This window comes from Pleurodeles waltl, chromosome 10, assembly GCF_031143425.1.
Source record: "Pleurodeles waltl isolate 20211129_DDA chromosome 10, aPleWal1.hap1.20221129, whole genome shotgun sequence".
NCBI lineage: Eukaryota > Metazoa > Chordata > Amphibia > Caudata > Salamandridae > Pleurodeles > Pleurodeles waltl.
Window position 1 is genome coordinate 167,405,507 of NC_090449.1, and position 20,886 is coordinate 167,426,392.

Genomic DNA, 20,886 nt, shown 5'->3' on the forward strand with positions numbered 1-20,886 from the left:
GCCTGTGTAAAGTGGGCAAAATAAAGTAAAGACACAAGTGCTTTGTTTGGTGGCATGTTCATAATGACAAGGAGGGAGGTCCCGCTGCCAAGAACATTGTAATGGGAAAACCACTTTAAAATTAATAAAATTTATTCTAAAATATGTTAAAAGAAGCCTATGGTTTACATTCTCTATCCATCCCAAATATGGCTCAAGGGATTTAATAGTGAAAATCTGCAAATAAAAGTCCACCAATTTAATTTCCACAGCACCTATTTACCTCTCCTCCCCACAACGGATTGCATACCTAGATTTCACAATCAGCTTAGCATTCTTTGGGAGTTGAACCAATCATTTAATTCTAAATTCTGAAGACACAATTTTACATACATCAACCGCAGTATCTTATTCACATTTTCTAGAGCTAGACAATCTGACATACAGACTCTGACTAATGCTGCTTCTGGGTTTTGCCAACACTTAATCCACAATAATAAGAGTGGCAAGATTTGTATTTGGCCATTTATATAGAGGAGGCCCACCTCCTCATGGCATATAAAATTTGCTGTGTTTTTTGTGACTGCAATCTACCTACGGGTTAAAGGCATTCTCAATATGTTGGAGATTATCTGATTTTTGGTAACCCCAAACCCATGCCCCATAGATAGCTGCAGCAATACATTTAGCTTTATACAGGGAAATCATCTCTGCCAGATGTTTATGGCCTAATGACCTAGTGATCCAAAAGATACCCTCCACATTCCTTTCCAGTTGTTGAGCTTTTGCAAAAGTGTGAAGTTTCCACCCTAGGGGTGAGCTAAAAACGATACCTAAATAACTAAAATCCTTTGTATGTTTTAAAATGCTACCCCCCATTCTAAAGTGCATAGATTTAATGCGTAAAGGCCCACAAGTCACGGTATAAGATTTTGAATACTTTACTTTCAGGTCCAAACCTTCCATTTATTCGGTAAAAAGATCTAATAGCTTCTGCAAAGCAATTGGGGTGCATGGAATTAAAACTGCATCATCCGCATACAAAAGTCTTGGCACGGGATGATCCCCCACCTTTGGGATGGCCTCACCTACCTGAGGTAAGTAATCTGAGATAACATTAATATATATTAAGAACAAGAAAGGTGCTGAAATTCAGCCCTGTCTAATGCCTTTCATGGACTTTATTGGAGACAATAATTCCCCTTGTGGGTCATATCGGACCGATACATTAAGATCATGGTGCAGGCGTCTCAATAAAATGAGCAAATTTGAATCTACCCCCATTGTCTGCATGATCTTCCATAATTTATCCCTATTGACCAAATCAAAGGTGCTTGACAGGTCAATGAATGCCATATGAATGACCCTACCTTTAGCCTTCACACATTTACTGGTAATGAAACTTAAATTTAATGTTTGCTCCACAGTCCCTCTGCCCGCCCTAAACCTGGTTTTGTGCGGCTGTTAAAACCTTATTCTCTATGGCCCACGTTAGATGGATGAGAATCACCCTTCCCAGGATTTTTGCTGTTACGTCTATAAGAGATATTGGCCTAAACCACACTGGGTATGATTTAACTCTTTTTGAAAATGGGGACATGAATGGCCATTTTCCATGAATAAGGGATTTCCCCCACCACAGCACTTCTTAGGTTTGGCACAACTGGGGCCCCGTAGATCTGTATTTGCTTTAAAAATATCAATAGGGACCCTGTCTGGACCAGGGGCTTTCCTGGAGGTAGATTTTCCAAGTGCAGAAAGTACCTCACTAATTTCTATGGGAAAGTCTATTGGTACTGGGACTGGCTCTGGTTGAGGGGAACAATCAGAGGCACCATAAGGGGGCCGGCCTCTTTCAGTTGATTGAAAAATAACCATGAAGTGTGTCACCCACTGGGCCTCTGGAATTATAGCTTCCAGTTTGGGCATATCACACTCTGAAAAATAAGGATGATTTATGATGGCCTAAAACCTCGCACTATCCCTGAATGATGAGGCCAGGGCAAGCTCTTCCCAGGCCTTATCTCTTATAGACCTCGTCCTTTCTTCCACGCAGACTGATAATCACGCCTAGCCTTTTTAACATTCACAGGGTTGCGCAGAGACTTTGTAGCACTGCCTTTAAATACTTATGCGCCGCCGAGCAGGCGGCCTTAAACCAGCAATGCAAAGAGATCCTAGGGCGGGGATTATGGATACCCAAACCTATGGAAATCGCTTCACATAGAATTTTAAATTCTGTTAGGACTGAGCTATTAGTACGATTCTCCTCCAAACATGTCAAAATGGACTCTATATTATCATGGACGATTTTCTTAGTAAAGCTAACAGGATCAACCTTTGACCAGTTAAGCCAAGGATTTTTGTGTATTTTTTACTCCAAAGTAAAACATAAGGGCTTATGATCACTAAGACAATTTGCCACTATATTAAAATTAAGAACTAGAGATACACTAGCTACAGATATTAATATAAAATCTATAGTACTCCGTGCAGCCCCCCTATAAAAGTTGGGATCTGGTCAATATTGTTTGACTGGCCCCTCCAAGAATAATAAGGTCATATGTCAATATTAGCATATTCAAAGTGGCCCCCAACTTAGTATGTTTAAAATGAGCCCTAGCCTCGCATTCGCCTGGTAAAAAAACACAAACATGACTATTTCCAATATGGCATAAAGTGAAATTAAAATCCTCTACCCATATTAAGATTATGTTTTTCCCCTGATAAGCGAAAAAGGTGTTAATAAAGTCATCAAAATCACTCAACTATTTTCTACTTTATAGTGGAGAAAGTTATTATAGAAATTTATCAACAAAATGTCATATTCATCTGACCATGAAATCAATGATACCAGAAACTGTGGGGAAGACAATTTATGGGCAACATGTATGTTTGGAATTTTAAAAACAACAAAAGTAACAAGACCAACACATGCCCTTCCTGACAAGGAAGCAAGAGCAGGTTGAAACAAAGATGTGAAACCACCTGTATAAAAGGTATCTAACATCCATGTTTCTTGAACACAGAGAATATCAACAGACGCAACAAACATTTGCTAGTCTGGATTCTTTAATTTGGTACGGGTGCCTGCAATATTCCAAGTTGCTATTGTCATCACCTCTTGTTGAATTTAGAATCTCTAATTACCTCAGCCTCTAGATTTACACCCCCCATTCCATGAAGGGATAGAGCTGAGCCCCACTTAGCATTGGGCCCGATGTTTGTAATGGGTCACATTGGTCCAGAGGAAAAGAGGGGGGGCTTTCCCAAGGTTCATAATTCCCCCTTGATTTGAGTGATCCATTTAATGGGGCCTCAATATAAGAGGACCCACACTATTACAGGCCTCTACGGTGACTCTACCATCCACCGTTCCCAACATATGGTCAAACTCCCTTGGTGAAAGGGGGCTGGCCCACTAACACCCCCCATTTTTAAATACCCACTGTTAAGTGGGTCATCCATATCATTCTTGTTGCTGTTTGGGCACCCAGGAGACGCCTTACTAACTAGTCAGCCAACCTCATTAAGAATGTCCACCAGTCAAGAAAATCACTTTGGGATCACAGCTGCGACCTCTGCCCTGTCCCTTGAGACCCTGGCATTGCCTTGCAAGCCCTGGCCTCAGAGGTTGCTAAATCAGTGCCAGGAACATAGGGGCTGCTCCAAACTCCTTGTTTTTTGTCAATTGTTTCAATACACTAATAGTGAATAATATATAATTATTCACAATTAGAGTAATAAAGAATGGAGTGCAATTAGCTGTAATATAACCCTACCTGCCACCTGAGGTAAGAAAAATTCTAAATGTATGCTGTGTGCGTCCTTGCAGGTGACAGAGTATTAATTTGAGAGCAAGTATGTGCATGTGTGAATGTTTGTGTAGGTGTAATCAGGTGTGTGAGTGAAAGTAAAGGTCAAAAGGCATTTGATGTCACTTTTGCTAACCCTGTCATTTTGGTGAATTGACGTTCCTGGTACAAATCCAAAAACAGAACGAAAGCCTTTGGCCAATGTAACAATCTGTTGACATTCACATTTGTCTTCCTGACTTTTCCAAATTTCAATTCACTAAGTTATTTTCCATCAAGAACAACTAGACCCTAATCTTCTGTCAGGTGTGGGGATGAATGCAGGGGGTGTAAGGGATGTAATGACACAAGTTTCAGGAGAAATAAAGGATAAAATGCACAATAATGTCTCCAGCTAGCACACATGCAGAATATAATTGTCGGTGTTTTATATTTTCTCATCGTCTTGTATTTGTTTATTGAACATTAACTTATGACAGGCATACAATTACACCATAACTGGATTTTAAGGGATTAAATCAGGATACCGAGAATGAACTGGGACCTGCAGGTTATGAAATTGCAGTGGTGCATATTGGGGGGCATATCGCCTTAAAAATGTGCAGCTACCAAATTCCTGAGGGGGCATCTCACCCTTAAAATGTGCAGCCACCAATTCCTGAACGGAGCACTGAAGGACGACTGCCCATGAATCTTCAGGATCAATCTACTGAAATTTACATAATAGAGCTGTGGGACCGAAACACATTGGCTGGATGTGACCTACGTATTGTTGCATCTCCAACGGATGTAAATTTGTTAGCCAATCTGGCTGTGATCATTCTCATAAAGCTGGAGCATGACACATGGCACACTTGAATACATCACAGCGCTGTTCAGCTGGCTCCCCCGGGCTGCAATACAAGGCCAGTTGTTATGGAGAAGGCACTTGGGAAATTTAGTAACATTTGGACGAGTGCTGCTCTCACTCTTACCCTGCTGTCTCTGCTGAAATTATTGACAATGTGTTAATTGTTGTTGGTGAATTAGAATTGAATGGACAAGCTTTATCATTGACAGCTGTAGCGCAGCATGTTTTGTGCCTCGCTGTGTAGGAAGAATGTTCCTGTAAGGATGGAAATTCAAACTACACACACAGAACATTGGCTGTGTACCAGGAACCCAAAGTTGAAGAACGGGCCATCAAAATGAGTGCTTGTTTAAGGATTATAGCAGATTGTTGGCTTCTTGGGGGGGAACATTTTTTTCACCCAAGCACCATAGATGTGTTTTTTGTGTTGACAATTGTAACAAAAATCTAATCTTGGGCCTTGCCCAGGACCTAAAATGTGACTTATTTTTCACAGCCAGCGGGAAAGATAGAAAATGTTGGGTCTTAGCCTTAATTTGTCATTTGCAGGTACCCTTAAGGGGGTACCTTGATGTGTACAATATTGCTTGACCATAATTGCAAGAGTGTAGTACACCCTTGAAGGTGAGAGATGCAACATTGACATGTGTGAGATTTCAGACTTTGACTATGTCACTAAAACAACAGCTGTCACAGTAATGGAAAAGGAAGTCATTTATGCTGCTAACTAACAATATGGGAGAATTTGCAGAAGATGGCAGGGTTGTAGAGTGGACATGTCCAACAGAAAACATGGTCGGGTAACTATGGACCTTGCAACACCTAATTAGCTTTAATATAATATTTTTTTCAAGCAATGACATGGCAACATTCTTTTCCACACCTGTTCTCTATAGTTTTCCATTGCAGTAGATGATGCCAGATCGACGCCAATTAGTATGCACGGCCGTAATGGTTAAACTGAATTCAGATAACAAATCACTGTTGTAACTCCGACCCTTTGCACTTCATGCACCTTTAATTGGAAAAGCGTATCTTGAGTTAATTAGGTGCATTTTGATTAGAGTGATTACTGAGACAGCGAGAAGAAATTTCCCCTGTGCAATGAATATGAAATGCTTCTTACACAACAAAGGTCAGAGAGGGCCGAATCTATGCAAGATATATTCATAAGGTACATTTTCATTAAATTAATCGAAATGAAACATTTCCAGAGTGATTATCTAGCAAACCTGGTATGGCGCCAGATGTTTTGGGGCCTGCACTGAACACCCCCACATTATGAGCTTGCACAGGTTCCCTTGCAATGAAGTATTTGCTCATTCATTCTTGGTCTATTATTTTTTTGAAACTACAAGTTGCTATGTAATGTCCTTTACAAGAGATTGATTGCAGGTATGGTGGACAAAGTCACCCTTAATTGCTGCCATCTACTGGGGAGCATGAGTTGAGGTGACTGAGAGGGATGCAGAGTGGGATAGCAGGAATGCATTGTTCACTTTCTTTGGACATTTATCAGTGAGCCTTGGTCTCCTCTCAAGTAGCAATTGAGTGTTTGGTTATGCAGAAATGGCTGATTGTCCAAGTGCAGTCCTCTACTTAACATTACCTCATTTTCACCTGTAATTACAGGTGGATTTGAACTAAGTATGCTCTCAAAAATGTTGCTCTCTCCAATAACTTTCCCAGTGCAATCAATTCTACATGAGTTTTAATGTCACATCCAAAAACTTCTGCTAGCATCAAAGGCTGTACACGAAAGTAGTGCCTATTGTTCATGTTTTTTTTTAGTATTCAACACAATACATTGAAAATATGCTCAGCACAAATTTGTAATTTTCAACTAATTCCCAGTAGGGGCCCAGTTGAAGGCATGCAGCCAAAACGCGTTGGGCATTTCATTTTTAATTGATGTTTGCACTCTTTAAAAAAATTGGCCTTCAAGCAAATTAACCCTGGATCACCCTACATTTCCAACTTTGGTCGAATCAATGCTGTGCTGCTGTGTTAGTAGTCCAAAAGTAGGACTCGGTGTGGAGAAATATATATATATATTATATACATAACCTTGTGGCGGTCGCCACTAGGTAGTTATAGTTAGGACCTAGTTTCTATAGAAACAGTGTTTTTTTTTTTGCTAATAACTTTGGCACCATCTGATGAATCTCCACGAAATTCTCCAAGAAAATACAACACTGACTTCAACATTTGTCTGGAAGGTTTCAGAGTGATCTGTCAAGCGGGGGCCGAGATAAAGGAGGATGCCAAATGCTTTTTCCTGTTTATTTTTCCATAGGGATTTTGAACAGCGATAGCGTCCACACAACTGGACAGAATTACACCAAATTTGGCAGAAAGGTAACTCTTGGTCCAGAAAGAGGCTTTTTTGTTATTTGCTTTAAATCCATTCAGTAGATTTTGAGACATTAAAGAAAATCCAATTTCTTTTATATAGGGACACGAATACTTCGCGAGCCTTCCTGATCGCGTGCTAAGATCTGATTGACTGACAAAACACTTCATCAAGGAAACCTTGGCAGCCATGTTGGGAGTTGGCTTCAGTCGAGTCGCAGAAAAAAAAAACATAGAAAAAAGAAAAAGGTCAAGGGTAGGGACACTCTGACCCCTTAGCTATGGTGAAAATTGTGCCAGAAGTAGCAGCAGGCCAGCAGTTCCGTGGATTTTTTTTTAAAAACTTCCTGCGCTTCATAATACAGAGGACCCCCGGGCGCACCATGCCCCGGGGCATTGCCATTTTAATGCTGGGGCGCCTGGTCCACCCGCTTCCCTGGGGACCCCCACCTGTCTGGGGCAGTAATGAAAACTAATATAGGGGGGCTGCCAAACCCCCCTGCAGTCCTGGGGACCACCACTTCCTCGGGGCACTAATGAAAACTAATGTGGGGGCCCACATTAATTTTTACCCTCATTTTTTTCTTTTTCTATGTGTGCTGCAATCTGCATGTACGCATTATTATGTATAATAAAAGTATTTGTCCTTTTTTTTTAAACAAATCACTGACTGCCCAATTATTTATTGAGTGATGTTGTTGCATGCCAGTAAATTGGGATTACTTGTCCACACCACTTCCCCTGAGTAGGCCTTGGAATGCTCTGCTTTGCTACCCTGAGAAAGGCCTGTGCTACAATAGGGTACATGGTTCCCAGACAAAAACATAGAAAAAAGAAAAGGGTCAAGGGTAGGGACACTCAGATTTTTTTTTTAAAAACTTCCTGCGCTTCATAATAAAGAGGTCCCAGGGTGCAACATTCCCCGGGGCATTACCATTTTAATGCAAGGGGCGCCCAGGCCACCCGCTTCCCTGGGGACCCCCACCTGTCCGGGGCACTAATGAAAACAAATATAGGGGGGCTGCCCAGTCCCCCTGCAGCCCTGGGGACCGCCACTGCCCCGGGGCACTAATGAGAACTAATGTGGGGGCCCACATTAATTTGTACCCTCATTGTTTCCTTTTTATATTTGTGCTGCATTCTGCATGTATGTATTATTATGTATCATAAAAGTATTTGTCCTTTTTAAAAAAAAATCACTGACTGCCCAATTATTTATTGAGTGACGCTATTGCATGCCAGCAAATTGGGATTACTTGTCCACACCACTTCCCCTGAGTAGGCCTTGGAATGCTCTGCTTCGCTACCCTGAGAAAGTCCTGTGCTACAATAGGGTACATGGTTCCCAGCAAAAAGACATATTAGTGCAGACATATTACTGTTGCAGGAATCACATCCTTCACAACTAATAACCCAATTTCTTACAATAGAGTTTGCTGGTTTGCTGCAATTTTTTGTAACAATAGTAGAGTAGAGTCTCTGGGAATACTAACCAGAATGTGCACAGAAAGAGTGTATCCACCCACCACCTAAGGAGGCTACTGTGTTCTTACCTGTTCTTAGTTATGGGATGCTGCCTACTGTCCTTAAGGAGGATCTGTGTAGTAAGCTACAACTAGGTCTCTATCATTCACCCAAAGAGTGTGTTCTGAGTGTTGTGTGTGTAGTATGTTCCATGCATGTTTTTGTGACTTTGAAACAATGTACAGGGTGAATGGTGAATTTTTGAAGGCCACAATGCATAACTGGAAACAATTGGAGATCTTATCCAGTTTCTGCTAGCTACATCAGACAAATCCACATATACACATGACTGTTAATGCTCAAACTAGCATGGCTCCTGCCTGTATGGGCTACAGTTGTGCAGCCATAATTAATACGTCAAAGATAAAATCATCATGAAGGGAAGACAAAGTAATCCAAAACAAGAGAATGGAAAGAATGGGGAAGTGGGCAAAGGCAAGGAAAGGAAAGGCAAGGAAAGGCAAGGAAAGGAAAGGAAAGGAAAGGAAAGGAAAGGAAAGGAAAGGAAAGGAAAGGAAAGGAAAGGAAAGGAAAGGAAAGGAAAGGAAAGGAAAGGAAAGGAAAGGAATGGAAAGGAAATATTGTGGCATAATAGAGGAATGCGCAAGAGGGGGACCTAACTGGAGCTAAGTGCCTGATTTAGATATTGGCAGATGGGTTACTCCATCATAACGGTGACAGATATCCCATCTGCTGAAACCTAAATCCCATTGAATATAATGGGATTTAGGTTTTGGCTGACTAAATATCCAACACCATTTAGATTAGGATTCTAAAAGAATGAATCAGTGAGTCCAGTAAAAAGCATTTCGTGTTTCATAGGAATCTAAGAGTTGGAATTAGCAAAAAACATGGTATTTTTCAAAGAACTTATAGAGAGCGTTTCACCTTGCATAAAACTCTAAAAAGAGTGACCCAGTGGGGGGCAGGAAAAAGCATGAACTGTTCGATATGCAGGGATGTGCTTCAAGAGCTCCTTGATAGACCTCTATATTTCTTATTGATGGGTGACTCTATATTGGTATTGATGGGTGACATTGTGCAAGACCATAAAAGTTACGATTGTGAGCATTTCCTACTGTGTGATGCTGTTCCTGCACCAGGAGCTTGCCTTGCAATGCAAAGAGCCACTGGTGAAGAGAAATTCAATAAGGCAGAACTTTCTAAAAGTGATGCAGATACTTCTTTTGCCTTTCACCTACTACCGGTTACTACCACTCTGAGACATATACAGCATTCCTACCCTATTGGTGTTCATTCTAGGGATTATGTGAGACAGTTGAGAAGTCAAAGATACTGGGAAAAGGCAAATATATAATTTGTGTTATATTGTAAAGTGCCATCATACTTTATTGTACCTAAGCAAGATATACAACCCTAAAATGAAATGGTGTAGGCCTGCTTTTGAGTCAACAGAACAGGTCAAAATTCCAGAGTCTGAAACTCAAAAAAGGGAAAACAATGAAAGATAGATAGAGTTCCTCACAAAGATAATTATTGATGAAAAGTAATATATGGCAGCAATATTTCTTAGTGCAGACCTTTGTGAAAAAGCTGACTACCATTGCACACGTTTGAGATATTGGCTGCATCTTTATTACATAGTTTCGAACATGGGTAAGTTCTCGGGAATTCGCTTCATATGTATCAAAAGGCATGATTCTTTCTGACACAGTCAAACCATGGCATGTGGAAAAGGGAAGACACTTACTATCTGGATCAGACACAAAGCAAATGTGAATATTCTCTATCAGCAACACATAAACTGTAGTCAAAATTCTCTTTTAAGACTGCCAATACATGTCACTTAACTGAAGCAAAGCAAATTAATTTGCATTCAATTATTTTATTTGCGTAACTATGTTGATTCTAGCTTCTTCCTTTCTTTTAATAAATCTTAACCTTTTAATCCTTACATTTACTTAAATTTGTAGATATACACAGGTATTACCACCACTTCTCAGCTCCTGACAACTTCAGTTGCTTTGAGATGCACCATCAACAATATTTGTCGAATTATTTATTACCTTCTAATTATTGGACCATGAGAAAACCTTTGTGAAGTTCAGACTGAGACCCTCCATAAAGCCTAGCATCCAGACGTACTCAGATTCTTAATATTACAAGGTGTATGATAGTTGCTATCCTGTCACACATTCTTATAACACATTTAATCAATTGTAAAGCTCAAAGGTACCGTAAAGGGCGCAGAGTCCGCAGCAATCTCAGCACTCGAAGGATTCCCAGAATCTTGTTCCCTCCAGCAGAAGCCAAGGAGACAATGATGTCGATGATCGAAACAAAGACCAGGACACCATCCAGGACATTCCAACTGCTTTGAAGGTAAGCGTTCTCACCAGAGAAGAATCCCAGGGCCACCACCTGCAATGACAACAGAAGATCTGATAATGTGGTTCCTTCTAACCCTGCGATTCTTAACCAGTGGTCCAGGGACCCCTGGGGGTCCGCGAAGCATACTCAGGGGGCCTTTGACTGCTTTGAAAATTAAATGATATTAACATGTTAATAAAGTGTATATAAATTAAAAATACAAAATTTAAAATTTTAAAACCTTCTGAAAATGTGAAGGAATTCGAAATTAGAGGCTAAAACTTTGGCTGGCATCCTCAGATTGATTTGTGGGACAGTGCAAGTACATCAAACAGGATATAGTATGGACACAGTAGTTTTAATTGGATTTAGTAAAGCTCCCAGCTTCCCATTAAAATTAAAATTTGACTTTTTAAAATTCGTTTGTGAATTAAATAAAATGTTTCATCATTTGTATACTGGTTTGTTGTCCAATAATCATCGCCTAGACTGGGGTCCCCAGCTTCCAGTAATGACTCAGTGGGGGTTGACAAATTCCATATTTATTCAGTGGAGGTTCCCGGATTCCAGTAATGATTGAGTGGGGGGAGGGGGTCCTCAGACATCAAATGGTTAAGATCCACTGCTTTAACTATATCTAACCCATTGCATTCTTTGGAGCTAGTAAACACATGTTATTATCGAGATGTCAAGGATAAGGCTCACTTCCAGTACATAAACTGCAAGTTTATGAATAAACGCTGCTGTAAAGGCTTAAAACATTTACTGTTGAAAATACAGGCCTAATGATATGTCTTACTGAAGAGACTGCAGTGCCTGGACTAATTTGCACTGTAGAACACCTAGGTCTATAGAGACATATTGCTGTATATAAAGCATGCCATGGCTAACTTCCACTGTGGGAAATGCATTGCTTTAGAAACCCATAATGTAGAAGTTTGTGAGATCTGGGCTAACATTCACTATGGAAATGCAGGCCCATGGAATCCCTTCAACGTATGGACAGCAAGATAAGTGCTGACCTCCACTGTAGAACATGCAGGTCTATGGAAACATGTCATTGCAGAGACTGCAGGCCCTATCAGACCACCACCGACAGAAATGAAGATCTCTAGGAACCCATCCACAAGATTGCAGAAACAGGGCTAACTTTCACTGTGGGAAATTCATGTCAGGGTAGAGACTGGAAGACAATTACTAAGCTCAACTATACAAAATACAAACTTTAGATAGATGACTCCCACTGCAGTGACTGTAAGGGCAGTGGTAACATCCACTTTAGAGATTTCAAGTTTACTGAGATATATATCTGAAGATAGTCTAAGGCCCGGGCTACCCCCCGCTATGGAAAATGCAGATCTGTGGGTGCATGTCACTGTGGAATGTGCACATCCAGCTCTGACATTCAACACAGAAAATGAGAGTTTCTGAGTATAGGTCACTGGGGAACCAGCACATCTAGGGCTAACATTCATTCTAGAAAATGCAGGTCTGTAGATACATGACACTGTGAAACCTGCACCTCCAAGACTGACATTCATCACAGAAAATGCAGGTCTGTGAATCCGTCACTGTGCAACCAGCACCTTTATTCATCGCAGAAAATGTAGGTCTGTAATACATGTCACTGTGGAACCAGCACACCTAGGGCTAACATTAATCACAGAAAATACAGGTTTATGGATTCATGCCACTTTGGAACCAGGACACCTAGGGCTAACATTAATCACAAAAAATACAGGTTTATGGATTCATGCCACTGTGCAGCCTGGGCACCCGGGGCTAACAGTCACCAGAGAGCATACAGGGTTATGGATAGAGGTCACACTTTAGCCTGTGCACATAGGGTTAACAGTCATCACAGAACATACAGGTTTCTGGATACATGAACATGTGCAGCCTGCGCACCCAGGGCTAACAGTCAACAGAGAACATACAGGTTTATGGATACATGAACCTGTGCAACCTGCACACCCAGGGCTAACAGTCAACAGAGAACATACAAGGTTATGGATACATGTCACTGTGAAGCCTGCAAACCCAGGGCTAACATTCATCACAGAACATACAGGTCTATGGATGTGCACCCTGCATACCCAGGGTTAACAGTCATCACAGAACATACAGGTTTATGAATATATGAATCTGTGCACCCTGCACACCCAGGGCTAACATTCATCGCAGAACATACAGGTCTATGGATGTGCACCCTGCATACCCAGGGTTAACAGTCATCACAGAACATACAGGTTTATGAATATATGAACCTGTGCACCCTGCACACACAGGGCTAACATTCATCACAGAACATGCAGGTCTATGGATGTGCACCCTGCATACCCAGGGTTAACAGTCATCACAGAACATACAGGTTTATGAATACATGAACCTGTGCAACCTGCACACCCAGGGCTAACATTCATCGCAGAAATTGCAGGTCTGCGGATGTCACTGTGGAACCTACAAGGCCAGGGGGGACTTTCATTACAGAAACTACATATCTGTGGGTATTTCAGTGTGGGATCTACAAGGACAGGGAAATTCTTCATCCCAGAAATGTATTATCTGTTGATACATGTTTCTGCGAAACCTACAAAGTAAGGGCTAACCTCTACATTGGAACGTATTGAGATTAGAAGGTCACAGACTGATTTAGCTTTCTCATTTAAGTTTTTGGTGTTTCGTGGTAAAACTGTGCGTTTTATCATCATCTACTCCGGAAGCATGGCTGTGACTCAACTTTAAACTTACACTAAGAAGCTTTTATGAAGGGGCAGGAAAATGTTACAACCAGAAAATAACCAGACATTTTAAGTGGTCAGTGAGGACCATGGAAAGAAGTCACGAAAGTCTGAGTGCGTGGCGCCGCTGCTACCCCACTGTGTTTTCACCCATTACAGCCACCCAATCAATGAGGACTCCCTTAGTAAACATGGAATTACCAAGCAATCAACAAGACTGCGCCAGTGCACGAATCAAAAAATCCAGTCAAACATCATTACAGGAGGCTGTGTCTGAAATCAGGAAATGAAAGTTGATGATGAGACAGGCAGCGCTGGCGCAGCCAATCAAAACACACCATCGGTATTTAGCCTTTCAAATGTTGTTTTTCGCTCTTGAACTGATTATAACAATGAATTGCCAAATGACATAAGCTGTCATTTATCACAAGGTTCAGCCATAATGCTATGCCCGCGTGGCCGTCAAAACACCATCAGAAGCATGGAGTGAACATGCGAAAGGTAACGTGGGGAGACAGCAACAGGGTGTGATAAACGCAAAGTTTTGGGTTCGCAATAAATATAGCAGAAATCACCTTGACCGTCATCTCGGCAACGAAAATCGCAGTGAAAATGTAGTTCGAGACACTGAGAAAGATGCGTTCCTGTAAAAGATAAAAAACAAACAAAATACTTTACTATGTAGTCCAGAGTAGGATACTATCTTCATGATACAATGGACAGATGTGCAGGTTATGATTTTAGAAGCGACTGGGCATTTTAGAATTCATCTGAGCAGGTCTTCCTTGCAGTTGTTATGCAGTGCTTTTCAGGTCATTAGAGGAGTGTTTTTTTTCAAGGCCCATACACAAAGACCACAGTAAACATACAAACCATTAAAACCAGAGGGTCCAATAAAAATCAAACATCTGCACCAGCAGGTTTACTAACTCGCATGGGTGCAGATTTCCGAATTTTAGGAATTTCACAATGGTTTCCAAGAACACAAATTTCAACCACCAAATGTCACAGTTTTCTCATAGTACTCCTGTAAATTGTATATGAATTTCTAATTGTCAAGTCAGGACAGCACAGATAAAGACATCTTCAAATCAGTCCTAAGACGCTACCACCAGCAGATATGGAAACCAAGCACACGGCTCTTGCAGACTGCATCGACATCAGCACTAAAAACAGCAAGGAAATCTTCACCATTCTCAAAGATTTCTCTGCGTCTCCAACAGCATCACACTCTCACAAGACCTTTACAACAAGCTCTTGGAATTCTTCTGTAACTAAATCGCCTCCATACAGAGTAAATTTGACCCTCAACCAGTCCGCATCACCATCGCAACTCAACTTCACATCACCGATGAACACAAACCCTGACCTCGTGGTTCATCACCATTGTCAACATTTCTGCTACAGTGTATAACCATCCACTTGAGGGCCCCACCTGACCCTTGCGCTCACCACACCTTTATCAAAGGACTCCTACCTATCAGGCAAGCACTAACACCTCAGTGCCTCCATCAACACAAGCATATTACCAGATACTTGGAAACCATTATGCCCCTGCTCAAGAAACCATCTGATTTCCCAGCCATGCTTTCCAACTTCAGAACCATCCCCCCTACCATACACAGCAAAGATCTTAGAGAAACTAATCAACCAGAGCCTCACTGGCCACCTTAGAACCTGCCAGCTCCTTGAAGGCATGCAGGCTGGATTCAGGCCCAACCATGGTACAAAAGTCACTTTTCACCACCACTGATGACATCTGCTTGATCCTTCACAGAGGAGACGCAGCAGCCCTTATTCTACTGGACCTCTCTGCAGCATTTGACGTGGTCTCACATCCCATACTGATAAGGCACCTGCCTGAGATTAGGATCCAAAGATTCACTTACCACTAGATCTGCTCCTTCTGAACGTATAGAACACAAGCTGTCAGCTTGGTATCTTAGTGCTTCGGAGCCCGCAAACTAATCAGCAGAGTGCCTCAGGGTTCATCGTGCAGCCTCACCCTCTTCAATGCATTAATGACCCCTCTGGCTACAGTCATTCACACACATGACATCAACATTCTCTCCTACACCTTCGGCAACAACACGTAACACACAGACTTCCTCTCAGACAAGACTCCCAACAGAAGACGAAAGTTCACTGCCTGCATAACCGAAGTCGCTAACTGGATGAAAGCCAACTGTCTCATGCTCAACAATTACAAGCCAAATATTTATGATTTTCAGAAAGAACACATCAACATGGGACTCCAACTGGTGGCCCTCTGAAAGCTGACCTACACCCAGACCCAACACTCCAGGAACCTTGGAATAATCATCAATAGCAAACTGAACATGACTGCACACATCAACACCATTACTGCATTCTGTTTCCACATCCTGAAGATGCTGATAAATATTTTCGAATGACTCCAAAGAAGCATCAGAAAAACTGTCACTTTCACCCTAGTCACCAGCAAATTTGATTGTGGGAGCACTCCTTATGTGAAGATCACCAAGCAACTCACTAGAAGACTACAAACCATCCAAATTGCAGTAGCCAAACTTATCCTCAACCTCCCGCACAGAACTCACATCACACTACACCTCAGGGAACTACACTTGGTCCCGAAACACAAATACGCCCAATACAAACTCCTCACACATATTCAAGGTACTAGTATGGGTGGGTGGAATTGGGGAGGGGAATTTGATTCTTCAGAATTTTGCAGAATTCCATCGACATTCCTGAGATTCTGCGGAATTCCACAATGGGGGTGGAGTGGGCATTTGCCACTATTTTCTTGCACAACATGCACTCTTGTTTCCAAATATGGATACAAGGATGCATTTTGCGCTAAGAAAATAGCGCAGCCAAATACCACTCAATGACCTTACAGACTTTGCAGTGATTACTGCAGAGTATGTAAGGGCGCCACTGGGGTATGCACAGTAATGGTTTCTAAACAGGGCTGCAATAGGGAGAAGTCCCTCTATGTTTACAAAACACTGCAGATTAAACTTTGAAAAACAATTTACAAACCAACTATTGCAGATTAATTCCACAGGCAGAGCGGTAGAATTTATTAATAATTCTGCACTACAACAGTAATGCGGAATTACCAAATTCCTCCAAATCTGCTGGGTGAAATTAAAAAATTCCACCCAGGTCTAGGAACTACACAACATAGACCCGCAGCTTCCTGAATAGTCGAATCATCTTCCAGCAACCACCCAGACACTTGTGCTCTGCAGGACTCCTACTTGCACATATTTCATGCATACACAGAAACAGATCAGGAGGAAGGGCATTCTCTAACATTGCCCCTAAAGCGTGGAATGGTCTCCTACTCTATGTCAGATCCTCCTCCTCTCTTCTTAATTTCACCAAGAACCTGAAGATCTGGCTCTTCAACTAATCAATATACCATAAGCAAGACTAGGGACCCACACCTGCTCAGTGCCAGGACACCCTTGAGGGTGGTAGTGCTTTTTACAAATACACATAACATTTGCGGTCATGCGAAAGGTATTTCTGCATGCACAATTGTACATAGTGTACATCTGCACTTGTAAAAATGTTTGTTTTTCTCTCCCAGGAAAATATTTTTCATATGGAGACAACACCTCCCCCACAAGCCTATCAAGTTTGATGATGTTCTCGTATCATTCCAACCTGACTAGGAATTTACACCTTCTCTGGTATGGGTAAAATGTCTGATCATTTTCTGGGTGGGAATGAGTCAAAATGTGTTTCTGACTTCCTAAGCTTTCAAAGATCTCTCTCTCTATGAACATCCACTCCCCAGCCATGAGTAGGGTTTTACCACTAAATATCAATGCCATGAATATTGTGATACAAAAATATTGTTGACAAAATATCAAAGACAAAAATATCAAAAGGTAAGTTCATATAGAGGAAGTATAGATCTACCATTCCTAACTGTGCATCTATATACCTTGAAGATATATATATATATATGTACATAGAAGATACATAAATGTGGAGTTAGGTAAAGAAAATCTATACATAGCATTGGTATTTTGAATTTGATATTTTGTCGTTGATATTTGTACATCTCATATTCCTCGCTTTAATATTTGGGGAACATGTTTGGAGTAGGATTTAAACATGTGTAATTTTACATCACACTTCTATTAAACAGGTGAGCACCTAAATAAAATAACCACAAACTTTGTCAGGTCAGTGCTTAATTTGAGCCAGTGGTTATCAATGCCTGGCACAACAATTAACTGTCAACACCGGCAGTTATGATAGTCTACCACATGGTGGCACTGTTTGTCTCATTTAGAGATAAGCCAAAGCACAGTTCTGAGTTAACTCAATACACCTTTAAATGGCTAATACTTGCCAACCAAGCCATTCTTATAGCTTTGTGGGCCTGGAATCGCCTGAATAGTCACACTGCTAGGAGTGTGATGGTACTACGTCTGTTGGTACTGCCATGGCAGGGGCAATGTTTGGTGGACCCTGCAGTAGCCTACTGACAAGGGCCATGGCATTTCATTTTTTTTACAAAATAAGCACTGGTCAGGGTGGACCCTTAAAGTAAATAAATTAATCTGAGCTCAATTTCTTGGTTACTATGGTACCGAGCAGTAGAGGGCAAAATCTGCTGTGGCATCTGGTTGTAATTGATTGGTTCCTAGGCACAGGTTAAGGCTGACCACAATGGAGTATAGGTTGGATAGCGAAAACAGGTTTGACACAGCCGGAGGTTTATCCTTCATACTTATGGCCTGATTTAGAGTTTGATGGATGAGGTTACTCCCTCACAAATGTGAAGGATATCCCGTCCATTGTATTAAGATCTTATTATATCCTATGGGAGTTGTAATATGTGATGGAGTAACCTGTCCTACAAACTCTAAATCAGGCCCTTATTATCCAAAATGGTAGCTCAAATTCCTCAGTGGGGCAAGGCAGCAGGCTGTGGCTGAAGTGGGTTTCATGTCATCAGATAGCCGTAGAACGAGTCTCGGTGATGCCGTTGACATTTGGAGGGGAAAGTTCCAAGTGGAAAAAAATTGAATTTCACACCCAGAGAAGGCCCCTCACTGCCTGAATACTTTTGGCGCCCTCACCTGGTGAAGATTTTTACCTTCGGACTCAGTCACTTTTTTTGGAGCTCGGATACTTTCGAAGAGGAAAGGCTGCAGGCTTTAGTCAAAGAGGGATCCACAAGGTTGGATAGCTTCTCTGCGGGGGTCCCACTCAATTGGATTGGCATTGTGGAAAAGCTCTGGGTGACAGCAACCCAAATTGTTGGCCCAGTAGCAAAGCACCTTCATCGGATCAGCTTGCCAGGTTTGTCCCGGACCTCCAGAGCTCTTTGAAGTGAAAATGTTTTCACATACCAGGCTTCAGGAAAAGTTAGAAGTACATTCTAACACCAGCCTAAAGTCTAGCCCTCACTCCAGAAGAGGACAGCAACAGAATCCAGGGTAGGTCCAGTTGGAACAGGTCAGCTGGCCAGTTGCAGAAAGGCCTCTAGTATTTGTTTTGTGTTCCTGTGGTTTGAATTGGTGGGCAGTTTTATGACCTTGGAGCCTACTACTTTGCCCGGGGTACAAGGAAGTGAGCAGGTCCTGTCTTCTTGGCTCTTCTCACGTCACAGACAGGAGGTCCGGTCCTCTTCTCTTCTACCACAGGTTTAGATAGCGTTCTGTGGAGGATACTGCAGCCTGTGGGCCACTCCACAACCAATGGGAATACTACCCACTTTTGTGGCATTTCCTATTTGCCCTACTGCAAACAATACCCATAATGCCTTAATAATATTTAAAAGGAAGGGTTAGGCCTGGGGTCAAGGGGGTTACTTCGACAGTTTGAATTTGCAATTTTAAAACTGTACAGTCAGGCTCTTTATGGTAGGCAGCAGTCATGTTTAGATGATCACTTTAGTGAATGGCACAATGGGTGCTGTGGTTACTAGTGAAATTTAACTTACAGGCCTTGGGCCAATTTCCTAATGCTGAAAGTGGGAGCATAGGTAGTTTACCACCACTGGTTAGTAGGGGGTAAAACACACGAAGATCTACAGCCAGCAAAAACAAGGCAAAAATCTGGGGGGCACATCAAAAGGATTGAAATTTCCAACAATAATGTGGTATATGTTGCATGTCTAATTCCCTTAGCTGGTGAAAATTCAGGTTCATTGAAGACCAATACTGGAAACAATCCATGTGGGCATGCAAGTGAGACTCACATGCATAAATGTGTTTGACAATCTCACTCATAACAAACATAAAATCAAAACACTGCAAATTCAGAGGGGAAAAAGTGGCTGGGGAAGCAAAAAAAGACACAAGATGAGAGTATAATTAAATGAGTGAGCATTACTGTTTTTGCAGTTTTATAAAGGGTGCACATGGTTCAATTGCATAAGACTGCTTTACATAAACACCAGAATGCAGTACACAAGATCATATTCCTTTTAGGCCTGGGGAGGTTAAAAGATTTGCCCAGAATTATGAGACATTGAGCTGACAATGTATTCAAACGTTGTTCACCAGTACCAAAGTTTGCAGCTCTGGTAGTTAGGTCCACCACCCCAATGTGACTTATTGGCACCTAAATATTAGTTTATAATTTTGCAATAGGTCCAATAGCAAATCATCCACATGATTTGTTGTGCAGGAGTAAACGAGCATAACACAAATTATCAGCTCATTTTGGCAGCAACAATAAGGATTTACTAGGAAGGCAGCTGCCACTTCACATCAAAGCTAGACTGATAAAGGCTGTTTAATACCTCTGAGAGGCGGGTGTGGGTGAGGGAAGGCAGTGGGACCGGGCACCTGTATGCGTGAATCACAGAGACCACACAACCCACTCATTGCCTTCCACATGAAACAAGTTGCTCAAACACCTTCAACTTATTTAAGGACAAATTGGCCAATTGAGACATCTGGGAAAACTTCCAACTCAGAGTCTGATTCACAGAAAATTAGCCAACCATGTTTTGTTTTCCTTTTCTGTCAAGTACTAATACGTTTGAGCTGAAAATAGACTGAAATATCATACTGAGCTGCTTTGGAAACAGTTCAAAAATGGTTCTCGAGAATTAAATGCTTGGCATACGTTTTAAACTGATATTTTCTATGCCATTGTCAGCATGTTCTCAACATGTTCTCTGTTTGTTATTCAGAGTTTTTTGGTGGGTTGACTTTTTCTTGTTATGTAACTGGATGTAGATATCATCTATAGGAATCATTAATAAAGTAAATATACATGTGCCATTTTTTGTACACTGCGTGAGGAAGATCTAGGCCCACTTATATTGACG

General features: G+C 41.5%; 1 protein-coding gene across 4 annotated transcripts in view; it reads right to left on the bottom strand.

The window, feature by feature from the left end:
• CACNA1H (calcium voltage-gated channel subunit alpha1 H) overlaps positions 1-20,886 on the bottom strand; it is a 731,062-nt gene that overhangs the window by 199,873 nt on the left and 510,303 nt on the right. For all 4 annotated transcript variants that reach the window (XM_069210130.1, XM_069210129.1, XM_069210128.1 and 1 more), the window contains exons 18-19: positions 14,168-14,236; positions 10,718-10,902 (exon numbers count right to left, since the gene is read on the bottom strand). In XM_069210130.1, coding sequence (XP_069066231.1) covers positions 10,718-10,902; positions 14,168-14,236 — 254 coding nt within the window. The remainder of the gene's footprint in view (positions 1-10,717; positions 10,903-14,167; positions 14,237-20,886) is intronic.